At 24.9% G+C, this 13835-nt stretch overlaps 2 protein-coding genes across 5 annotated transcripts in view; one reads left to right on the forward strand and one right to left on the reverse strand.

Moving 5' to 3' along the window:
* Positions 1-2206, reverse strand: part of LOC132921651 (uncharacterized) — an 88574-nt gene extending 86368 nt beyond the window's left edge. The window contains 1 exon segment of the mRNA XM_060984794.1: positions 1856-2206. The gene's annotated coding sequence lies outside the window, so the exon portion shown is untranslated.
* Positions 2207-13407: 11201 nt separating this feature from the next.
* The window catches only part of LOC132921506 (dmX-like protein 2), a 33902-nt gene continuing 33474 nt past the window's right edge, over positions 13408-13835 (forward strand). For all 4 annotated transcript variants that reach the window (XM_060984563.1, XM_060984565.1, XM_060984564.1 and 1 more), the window contains exon 1: positions 13408-13795. In XM_060984563.1, the coding sequence (XP_060840546.1) occupies positions 13709-13795 (87 nt within the window). In that variant the 5' untranslated portion in view covers positions 13408-13708. The remainder of the gene's footprint in view (positions 13796-13835) is intronic.

The raw sequence follows: 13835 nt of genomic DNA on the forward strand, positions 1-13835 counted from the left end.
CGTAACTTTCAATTTTATTTAACTAGCGAACTAGCCTGTATACTAATAAATTATTACTACTGGTTTATTATTGTTCTATCAATTATTTTATTTATTATTGTTATCTGTGTATTTTTTTCTTTATTATTTAAAAATGATGAGATACCAAACAAACGTGAAATATACATTTTTTATTTTAATATAAGCTCCTTATATTGGACTTTAAAAATTTAAATAGCAATTAAAATTATACTTACATGATATCAAAACTAAGTTATTAATTTTTTAATTGCAATTTAAGTTATAGACATTTATAATGGGTATACAAAAAAATTATTTGCACATATTTGTTTGTATATTTTAAATGATTTCTAAAAGTGCTAAATGTATAATTTTTTTTACAAATTTTAAATTTTTAACTTAAATCATTATATAACTGATGTTTAAAATGTATTCAATAACAGATTTACTCGACAATACCTAGTTATGTATCGTATAAAATATATTCACTTTAAACTAGTTTTATAATTGGTATTAATTATTCTATTTTATATAATATGTTTTAAAATAAGCAACAGTTTTTTTAACTAATGTATTTTAATGATTCTAAAAAATTCATAAACACCATGTCGAATTGTCTATCTATCCATAAAATAACTAACTTATTACTTTTATTCTTAAAAATATCGTCAATAATAAATTAATATACATAGTTTATAACTTAATCTTTTCCTTTTATCTTAATTATTTTGAAACGTTTTTTAATATGAAAGTTAAAACATTAAACATTTGTATAAATAATAATTTATTAACGTATTTGGTTGTTAAAAAGGTAATTTGTTTGCGCTTTTAAATTGCGTTTGGATCATATTTTGCATTTATACTTTGAAATTAGCCGTATTATTTTGTATTCAAATAATATCAGTAAAATCTTAAATTCAATTATTTTTTTACATCGCCGAAAAACTTATTTACTGTCACATAATACCAAATATTCTTTAAATAAAAATATATACTCATGTAGTAGAATTTTCTGAAAAAAAAAACTGTTCTAATATTATTGCCCTGTATTGAAATCGTATGACTTAAAACAATTACTGAATTCTGATTTATTCTAACTTTTTTTTTATTAAATTAATTAATGAATAAGCATCTTTTTTTTTAATAAATACAAGTGCAATATTATACTAAGAAAATATTTTTTAATAAAACACGTTAGCATTTTTCAGTTGTTTGTGTTTTTTTGATCTAATGGTGATTGATGTATATGCTATATTGAACGAAAGCAAGTATAATAGAGAGCGATTGTGGATAAATACTGGTGTAGTCCATACGTGATGCGTATCCAGTAAAGAATTTTGCCATATTTTACCGAGCCCCATTTCGTTTCCGACATAACAATAATTGATCCTCTCAGTATACTTCGTTTTTTCTGAGAAGAGACCTTTTATACAAACGTATACCTGCCGATTTCACTACGTAAACACGTACACAGGCGTCCTTTTATTAAAATACAATGTATACCTAATGGTTAAATGGAGAACACGATCTTACACGACTATGTACACCCTAGCCATTTAAATTTTAACCATTAATTTATTTCAAAAACAAAATATAAAAATAATAAATATTATAAAAATGTACTCCTTATTTTCTTTATTATTTCGTAACTATCGCATAATATTTAAAATATAATATAGCAATCGCACGTGTAATTTTTCTGAATAAAAATTATCCACCTAATAAATTAAAAATGATTTCAATATTTACCGAGTAAGTTATTTTATATACATACATGTATTTTTAATAATATTAATCTGTCATCATAAATAATAATTGTTTGAGTTTAAATATACTTTTGGTAAAAATAACTTACGTTTAAATGTTCGTCATCGTCCAAGAAAAACTGCAATCACACTGTTTTAAAACAAATAATTAACATTAACACATATAATATTATATTATATTACTAAAAAATATATATAAAAAAAAAAAATTATAAAAACATATTATGATATATTATAATAAAACGTAAACCAATGAAAAATTAAAATCAAAAAAATAACACTTGAAAAACACTATTAGTCCTATTTAATGGATGTGCACGGGAAAACGTCGAAAAAAAAATTTATCGAATTATCCGAGACGCGAGCGAGGTACGGAGATAATATACGGATTCGCACTGGATTTTTGAACTGCGGCGCATGAAGCCAGAATGAGCGGCAGGATCCTGGCGCCGAGTGCCGGCTACCCGGTCGACACCCCACCAACACCCGATGCACACGTGACGATTTCTAATAAAAATTCGTTTTTTTTTTTTATGTATATATTTTACATTTTCAGGTGCGCTTTATGCACACACACATACACATACAGCTATCGGCACTCGGTCGTCGGATCTACTATCGACGCGATCGTATTCGATTCACGAAAACGAAAAACTGTACGTTATTATAATATTCCCAGGTCGACTGATTAATTTTTCACGACAATCATTATTCTAACATAGGTATGTAAATAAAAATATCATTATATAATATTATATCATCGTGTCCGTACTTAACACAATATTAATAATACTACGTTTTACGTGCGTGAGTGGCCGATACGTTTAACGTAAATTTACTTACATTTATTCTTAGATTTAACGATTCAATTATTTTTAAATGTTCTTTACTGCAGCAATGTGTTTACCTACAATTTAATTTTTGTAAACGACATATTATTACACCGATGTGTAAGGTCTTCGAAATAAAAACAACAAAATTACATTCGATTCTACAATGTTTTATAGCTTTATTATATTACATACAAAACATAAATCGAAGTGCTTTTAAATCGATTTTTATAAATTATATAAGTACGTAATAAGTTGTGATGAACGTGGTTTTCAAGTAAAAACGTATTGTTCACCGAGACGAGTATAATTATTTGGTAGGTGAGTATTATTGTTATTATACGTCTGTATTGCAATATTGTGTATTATTGTTTTGTATTGGAGTTTGACAATTAGATGAAGTTACATAGTCATTACACGAAATATTGTTATGCAATAAAACAGTATAACATTATACTGAAATTGGAAATTAAATATCAAATAGGTAAATAAGGAATACAACTGTGCCTATACTTTTGAAAAACGTTTGTGTTCCTGAAAAATAATATAATATATTGTATATCTGTAATAGTCTGTAGGTACGTCAAGGATATTAAGTACTAAAATAATTTTACAAAATTAATGATTATATAATATAATCATAGTATACTGTATAATTCCAATATTACCGGGTCAACGATGGCTGGTGAATAGTGCAGCCACGTGTTATAATATTATAATGTTTATATATATAAATTATATGTACAACAAACCTTTGTAACGAATTACTGAATTTGTTCAGAATTATATTGTATTATAATATACATGGGACATGATGGAAAACGCCACTACAAATTATGTAGGTATTATAATTGAAATATAGATAATTACAATTACAAAAAAATCGTTGGATTTGATCATCGTAATTATAAATATATTTATTGTTACATAAAATTGAAATAATTATTATATTATAGCAACACCGTTTTTTTATGGCCGTCTCGGTACAATATTATACCTGTTGGATAAATCAACACATAAAGGTATACATTAAATTGCCACCAATATATTAAATTTAATGATATATAATATATAAATTGATATAAAATACTTTTATAAATAACACATACGCCCACGTTTCCATTCATGTAGGCGTTGTAGGTATAAGTTACATTTCAATTCACAGACACCAAAATATATAACTTTTTTTTTTTTTAATTAGAAAAAACATTTTAGCGAATACATTCCTACAAATTGTTTTTACTTATTTGAATATCAACCAGTTCGTAAGTCTTCTTTAAACCAGTTTGTGTTACCCCACTATAGAATATTTACATTTTTTGCGTTATTTAATAATTATTGCCATTTTGACCTTCCGATATAGTGATGCGATTCTACCGGAGCCACTTGTCACAGGCAATGTTGTTCGTTAATGACAAGCTATAGCTAAATCATGTGATTTAATAATAATTTTAAAACACGTGTAACAGTGATTGGAAAAATTTATGAATACCTACCTAACTACAATAAATTCATTTCAAAATTATTAATTATGTTCCTAAAAACGATCGAACAAAAATAAAGAAACAATTATACTACAATAATAATAAAAAAAATAGCAAAGAATAATGAGGTAGGAACAAAAATTTTAAATTTGACCGGAATTACTAAAACAATTTATAACGGTAAATGGTAATAATTTCTCAAACAAGAAACTATAATATCTACCTATTTCAAAACTACATCGTATTTATAAATAATCACAAATATAAGTATGCTTGAAAACTGAAAACTAAATAAAAAATATACTACCTAATACCGATATATTATATGTATCAAAAAGTCACTAGTGAGAAAATAAAATAAAATAATTTCAAAAAAATTCAATACGGAAATAATTATTATTAATCATCAACTCATAAAATAAATATGAATATAGGTATATGTATTATATATAATATATTCAACATGATTATATTATGAATAACATCATTTTTTAATATAAACACAACATTTCGTATAAATGAATCTTCAATTCCGCAATATTCTAAAATTGCTATGCTATCATTTTGTAGTTAATACTTAATCATAATTTCAAATTTATGTTTTGGTTTCAAGCATCTAGTATAATTAATTTTAATTTACAAATATTAATATAGCTAGTAACCATATTTTTTCCACTATTATAATAACATATACTTAATAAATAGAATACAATATATAATTAATAATAATAATAGATATTTTATCATAATAAATATCTTAATAAATTAATTTCAAAAACTATTACGGTTAATATTACGGTATAGTATAATATTATACATTTTATTCATATTAAGTTATATAAGATGACTAGTGCATCGAATAAAATAAGTTATATACTATATAAGATCTCACAATATGTATACATTATATGAGTACTAAAAAAGATCTGTTGAATGTATATTTACCTTATAAATAAATAATATAATATTCATAAGCAGGAAGCTGAATTTATTTATAGTTCAAGTTTAAGTATTGGAATTTAAAATCATTATTAAAAAATTGTTAATTTAATGATTAAATATGATTCGATTATGATTAAATGTACATAATACGTAGATACACCGTTTACTGAAATTTGAATAATACTGAAGGTACTTAAATAATTTTAACTATACTCATTAACCACAACAAAATAATATCATTTCTATCTAGGTATATGTATAATTATAACTATATCTATACATCTATCTATTTATTAATACTAAATAGGGATAGTAAATATGTATATATAGAGTTAGCAAATTATTGATTTAAGGGTTTCGGTTTTGTAAACAACATTCGTTATTTTGAATAAAATAATAATATATTATAGAAATACAACTTATTATTTTATAATGAACTGCTATTTTATTAAATGATTTTACTTTTACTACCTTTACACACTTGACAAGAATCACTCGTGCAGGTACCTGCGTGTACGTATAAATTATTATACTATCGCATGATAACATCACTAATCGTTTGTGATTTATATTACTTATGTCACTTCCCCAACATAATATTATATTATACTGCATTTAGGTTGGTACGCGCTTTAGAGTTATTGTCAAGAATCTCGTAAAAACATAAAAATGAAAAAATTCCTGATGATTTAAAAAAAAAAAATATTGTTTAGCAATTTTAGTTTCCATTTTTTCTTTTATCAATTAGGATTCAGAACCTTTTTAATGACACGACAATAATACATTGAACACTCCGAACACTTAAATGGATAATAATATGTTCATAATTTTTACACAGATATTGAAAAAATAATAACGTCATCAAGTTTATTGTTATCTACTAAACCTCATTAGATTGTAGGCATTTAAACGCTAAAAGTACATTAAACTGACATTTAATCACACTGTATATGCAATATGTAAACGTTAGAAATGACATTCAGGATAAGTTATATGAGCTCGCAGGAAACAATAAAAATATTACACTTGGCGTCGTTTACTCTATGTGCATTATTTGATCATGTACAGCAAAACATATTATAATAAAGAGTCTAAATCATTTTTGCGTTATTTTTTAATCTCGTATTATTCTTATTATAGTAATACTATACTAATACTATATTAATATGATTGATATATATACAACATTTTGTATATAAAATCTTTGTCCAGACCAAAGAATGAGATGTCGGCGACAAAACGTTTCCGGCACAGTCGCCAACTGAATTTAATAACAGACAAGTCCGTCCAGTCCAAGCAACATTTTATATTAGACGAAAATATGTGTTATAATAAGCATGACGTTGAAATCTCCACTGCAGCTGCTATGATATTATAGTAATAATATACATGAAATAGGCACTGCACTACTACAATAACATAGATACTGCAGCAGTGCAATAATGAAAACTATACAAGTTGCAAGGTCCTACCTATATCAGTCATCGTTTATATTAAATAATTAGAAAAATTATGTTCCTTGAACTCTTAAATCTTAATCTTTTCCGTGTTTGTGTCTCGTTAATTTAGCCATTCAGTAATTTATATACATATTTATTCTAATAGTATAAGTTCTGAAAGACATATCCTAAATACGATTAGAATTTAAATTGTATATAATATTTATATATAGGTACTCGATAGGAATGCACTATAACTAATAGATAGAATTTGAATTTTATTTAGCCCAACTCAAAAACATATACTTATAACGCCATAAACATTATATATATATACTATATATATTGCAGTAACACGAACAATTTTTGACCATTAAACTATGTTAACTGTAGACATTTAAGCATATATAGTATACAAAAATAAATTAGCGAGTGATAATCGATAAAGATAACCAAAATAAATGTCTATTTTATTCTGCAATATACCTATATAGGTACCTATATATTTCTTGGCATTTAATACAAATATTCAAATGATAGTTTTTCTGTTTCTTACTATAATTCATACGAAATTGAAATATAAAATCACTAGCAATGTTCTTTATAAATACTAATTAGACTACCGCATTACAAAATAAGAAATATAAATGACTGCAAACACGACTACTTGTAATTTTAGTCTTTTTAGTACCTTAATTTATATCTAATATCTATTACGATATAACAAAAAAAAAACAACTACAACATTCTAGTTAAATGCGATTATTATTATATACAGATCAATCATTTATTAACCTTAATACAAAACCCTAGGTCTTAGGTAAATATACAATATACCTACCTATTTACTCTCTTTTAACATTTAGATACCTATTGATAATTGTTTAATTAATGATTTTTGATATTTATTTAGTAATTTATTAATGTAGAAATTATAAAATATATAACATAATAAAGAAACAAATAACATTTACATTTTTATTCGAAAATCATGGAGGCACCTATACGTATATGTATTCACAAATCACAAGCAGGTGGTCCCATATTAATTCAAGTGTTCAAAAAGGTTCCAGATAAAGAGCCTGGAGCAATATTTTAATAATGTTATTATCATAATTATTTCACGAGTATATAATATAGGGGGTCGGTATAAAAAAACACATGATGTTATAATCATGTTGACGATAGTCTACTATTAAAGTACCAAGTTATTACAATATATACTGTTTTTTTTTTTTTTGACAGTCAATATACCTATATTTAATTAGAAGACAGTAGTTGTTTTTCAATTACAGTTACTTTAATGAACCCACTATATGATATGTTGATAGCTGAAATAAAACTAAATAAATGAACCTATATATAACTTATTAAAACACTATATAATAATATAGGACGGTCAACAAAATATATATCATTTTCGTTTTTAATATGATTAATAATTACATAAACTGTATTGTAAATAAATCAAAGTGCATTTATCAATACTAGCTAGGTATGTATTTAGGTCTAATAATATTATAGAATACAAATTAGTTGAAATAAAGTTTGCTGGACGAATGTAGAATTCCATAATGCAAAGGTATACCTAAATTAATTACTTTTACAAAACTATATTGCTTTAAAAATATTGTTACATTACAATATTAAACAAAAAACTTGACACAAGGAATTTTTTCCATGCTAAAAATTACATTATTAATTATAAAAAAAAAATTTAATTTAATGGAGTTCATAGTTCATAATAATTTTTCCTATCTAAATGTTATCGTTTAACATACAACACTGCAGTCAGTATACCTATCAAGTTCATTTTTCTTACTTCAACTACCTACAATCTACATACTGTATTACATATGTACTAAATTCTGTAAAACATTAATAAAGCGTGCGTATTATTAAAAACAAAAATGTCATTAAAATGTGTTTTGTTTGAGTGAAGTTTTTTTTGCTTTGTGTCTAATTTTTATGTTTAAAAACTTACGATTTACTAGTTGAAGTACGTAGTAGATATAGAATCATTCAATGTTTTATTGTACCAATACATGAGTTTTGTGGGCCTTTATCACAAAACGTTTAGAAATTAAAAAGAATATAAAACAATTGTACAGATTTATAATCATTATTGTATAATTTACAAAAATTATTCAAAAGTATAAATTAAAATTAAGTAAATATTAAAATACTAATGTATATAAATATCTGGTGAATATATTACCTACATAATATCAAGTAATAGACACGTTAATTCCAGCAAACATCACGTTTCTTAAATATATATTACATTACTATTCCTAATGCAATTTAAATTTTTAATCTAGGTACCCACCGTTATATTTTAGTATCATAACCACTGTATATTTTAATTTAACAGCGTTTTCCAAAATTGTTTATTAAAACTCAATCTTAGATTTTTGTTTTTATATAGGCAAAATTTGGAACTTACTTTGCTGTTTCCGCAATTATTTTTTAAACATTTTTCTATAAGTGCACCTTACATCAACCTATAACCTATATTTTAATTTAAATTTTATATTTATAAAATAATGCCAAGCATATTAGTTATGTGAGTCTTCATGAAAAACATTTTGATTATTTTCAGTAAAAGTTTGTGGGTAGTGTGAAACGGTTATATCAGTCCCTTCGATATATTATAATAATAAAAAGACATAATTTTGAAATACACGAAGATCAACATATTTAAATTACTAGGTACATCCAATACGGCAATACACACATTTATAAAAATCAATATTTAATTCTAAATATTCATAAACATGTAACAACTTATAACTAAAAACATCAAAATGTTATAACTTATAACTTATAACTTAAATATTGATAATCAACAACAAATACATAAATATTTTATAAAAGTATTATAAATAAAAAATAAATAATACAACATGATAACTTTAATACTTAAGACCAACGCTATTATATAGGTACATACATTATATATATTATTATTATATACAATATATTATATTATAATTATTAAAATCTTTACCTACACAACGAAATCACAATACTCATCCATCGAATATCAGTCACTTGGATAATAAGTAAGTATTAACACAGTAGCCAGTCATACGAAGTTGACATAAAATAGGATTATGTATTACACTATATATTATATAAACCAAATGATCTGTGGCGCTTATTAACATTGAAATTTAATACTTTAATTGTATTCATGTATTAGATGTTGCTGAAAGTGGTCAAACACGATCTATAAAATATTTTATATACTATTCAAAGGTTCAAAAGAATATTAAATGATTTATTTTAAAAATATACATATGTATATTAGAGCTATTAAGTAGGTACCTATGTACTAAGTTTAGGTAATAATAGTTATTATTATAATATTACTTTAATATTATAATTATTAATATCTATACCAACTACGTAGTCAGTTCCTACGTGTGAATAGGTTCATAATTTCATATAGTTATCTTAAAATTAGTTTAAATATTTTGAAAATCATTCATTGTGTATTTGTGTATATAAAAAATAGCATATATAACTAAATAAGTAATGGTGTAAATTGTAAAGTTTCAAGTTCATACGTTTAATATTTCTTGGATGGAAAGGCTAGCAACAAGACGTGTAAATATGTGATAACATTTCATTTATAATCAATCAATATTGGGTGTAAAATACACATATCTTTGCTTTTTCAAATCATTTATTATTGTTCGTATTGACTAATGAACAACTTATTATTCATCTATATTTTTTCATGTCAAAGAACTGTGGAACTTTGCAGATAATAAGATACTTTATAATAACAAACGATTTAAAGGAACAAAGATTAAAAGATATTATTCGTTAATTCATAAGTGCATAATGCATATAAAGCTAGGGCAATTATTGAATGGTAACTAGAATAACTCACAGCAAAAAAAAAAAAAAAAACGTTGAATAAAAGTATATCTATACGAAAAGATCTAGAGAGATTATAAATTACAGAAATTATATTATAAGCCATATGATGATAATTTTGTCAAACACTTATTGAATAATGAGTTATGACTTATAAATGTACAATATTAAATACAAATTACCAATCAACAAGTACAAACAGTATAAATTACTTGTTAATCCTTAATTTGTTATGCTAATTTGTTAAATATTGATTGCTGAACATTTAAGTTGACTGCCTTGCCACATTCATAACTTGGCCAAAAAAAATTGAAACTTACTTATAAGAGGGACAAAATACAATATTATACTGAACTCCGGTGAGAGAATCGCAGGCGTACGAAAATACATGTCCATGTAAAACATACTTTGTGACTATGGATTTCATGATGCTATCTTGTGGTAAGATGTATAGCTACTTAGCAGTATTATAGCTATACTCGTATGCGCCCGACATATAATGTTATGCAACTTAACATACACACATTTTTACCATTAATAAACAGTTGCTACTTTGGTTACCTAGATTCACGCCAATAAAATATAAACTAATGTATTTTAGAATATTAAAAACATAATTATACTAGCATGTTTAAATTAATATACCATTAGGATAAAGTGAATAGTGAAAAGCCGCAAAGACTTCACAAAAACACCAATAAGTGGTTTCTGAAAAAAAAATATGATTCTGCTGTATTTAGCTGAATCTTACGATTAGTAAGCGGTATAATAAATGTTAACATATAGTATATTCCATATTAAAATATTTACTAGAGACTGGAATCCATCAAACTTGAAACATGTTTCACAATAATAATGATTTCCAATAATTAGTTCTGAAAAAAAATTTGATCCAAACATTGATACATATTATATTATTACATTTATTATAAATATTTAGGTTTTATAACATTATAGAATATATTATAAATACTATCGAAAACCTAATATTGTTTTTATTTAATTATTTTAATTACAGGAATAAGTGAAGTTTGCTGTTGAATCCTGTGATCTATGGTTTGAATATGGAAAAAATAGCTACTATCCTGTAAGGATGTGGCATTGTAACTACAGATATAACAAAATGATAAAGGTAAAACAAAAAAAAATATTTTCGAAAAAGTTAAATCTATTTTACATATGAGTACGTACATAAATTAAATTGAGTACTTAAGAATAAGAATAATATTCTTCTATACAAAAACTATTTCTTATGTATATTTTTTTACATTTTTTGATAACAATATAAACTACTTATATATATGAAAGTTTTATTAAACTTCCGAGCTTTAGATACACAAATTGTACATAATTTATATTTTATAATATTCTTAATTATAAAACCAATTGCAAACGATTTGTCGTTTTGTGCTTTTGAATATAAAAATAAATAATGCCTTTATATTTTTAATATTTTTATAAAAACAACTTATGTGGGATTATCTTGTATAACATTATCAAACTTTTTGATCAAACTGAAAAAAAATGTTATCGACAATAAAAAAAAAAATGTGGACATAAATAACCCAAAAAGAATAAAATATTTTGAGAATATCATTATACATTTATATATATATAATTATATACAATTATCATATAAACATTTGATGTAAGTTTCAACTCCCTCGCTGTTATATGTTATTGAATTACGATAAAATATCAAAAATTACTTGACAAGAAATAGTTATTTTACCCATGATAACAAATTAATGTGTCTTTCGGTAATTTTTTTCTTATACACCTATTCTTAGATAAATAGTTATTAGTTAACTTATAAGGATTCTTTTATTAAGTTTTTAAATCTTGGATAAGAAAAATCAAAATTTGTATATATTTTTAACTACAAAATAGTTTGAAAATGTTTAAGATTTTACAAATTTTATAAAAAATTTAAATTTAAACTCTTATAAAAATAAATTATGAGCATTATATTTATGTATTTTAAATATTTTTATGTAGTTACCTATAAGAAAAACTTTTGAGAAACCCTGTATTTTCAATTTTCAAGCATTTTTACCAGGTGAATTATTTTTATCAATATAATATAATGCATAAAGTATACACGGAAAAAAAAATCAATGAAAAAAAAACTCATAAGAAATCTAATAATGAATGCTGTTATTAATAATAATTAATAACTATAATAGATTACAGTATACAATACAATTTAAAAGTAGGTTATAGATATATTAAACTATTAAAGTAATTTAGAGCTTATATTTAACAAAATTATCTCAAAAATATTTTGTAGGTACATACAATATACCTATTATAAACCTTTAAAACATAATTAGATTACATACCTACGATTGTATACCTATTATAATTTAAAATTTATATTAATTTACATTTAACTTGTTAATAATTTACCATAGTAGCATTGTAGATAAAACTAATTTTATTATGTTCCTTCATATAGGTACGTGATGTGAACGATTTTATCGCTCATCATATTAGGTAAATGTATAATTTAATGTATACGCGGGTACCGTACCTGTAGATTTTAATTATTGATTCATGAAAGTATAATATCAAAAGCAGTAATCTACAGACATAATTATGTAGGTAACATAAAAGAAGCTGCGGTGAATGTGCAGTTTCTTTTCATTCAAAAATTTTAATTTTAATAATTATTCGATAGTTATTCATTGAAGAACGTAAGAAACAATTCGTTGTATACATATTCTAAAGATGCTATTCTAATTACTAACCATTATTCATAAATATAAAATGAGTAACAAGCAGTCTAAGTACAATAAAACGCAAATACGCAATAATATACAGTAATAATTGTAATATTATTTCTTGGCGTTCACGCGCCAACATTGTCACAATAATTATGGTAGTGAAATTTAAAAAAAAATAATTTTTTTCCAAAGAACGGGCATCACTGCGACTCTACTCCTCTCGACTGGATCACCCTACAAACAACTACTGCCAAGATATATGTTCCGTCATAATTTAAGGTCTATGTTATTTATGCATAAAAAAAACCTTATCAAAAAACATCCACGACTATAATCTTTATCAATTTATCGAATATTTATCAGTGGCCTTGTATATAATATAAGACTGTGTATCGGTCGGTGTACGTTAGTTGCGCTGTTATTACTATTATTGTAATTAATTTTTTCCGCAATTTTTGACGTTCGGGTGTCGTCCTTTTCACCCTTTTTTTCTACGCGTTTACACGGCCATGCGCTCGGCCGATATCGTTCGCGGTGCGACAACGATGTTACGTTAGGGCGGGCGAAATCGGAAGCGTTGCTAGTGTCTGACCCTCTAAGTCGGTCATGTCCATAGTTTAGGCGGCAGACGACATGAACTGCCATCAAATACTGAGCGGCGCCTGTAACGCTGGCGACCGGTGTTTCGCCGTCGGTAGCGTGGAAGGCGTACCGTTCACCGTAAGTATTCCGCATCCGGACTGTCGAACGGCCCGCAACG

Source organism: Rhopalosiphum padi, chromosome 2 (genome assembly GCF_020882245.1).
Source record: "Rhopalosiphum padi isolate XX-2018 chromosome 2, ASM2088224v1, whole genome shotgun sequence".
NCBI classification, from domain to species: Eukaryota; Metazoa; Arthropoda; class Insecta; order Hemiptera; family Aphididae; genus Rhopalosiphum; species Rhopalosiphum padi.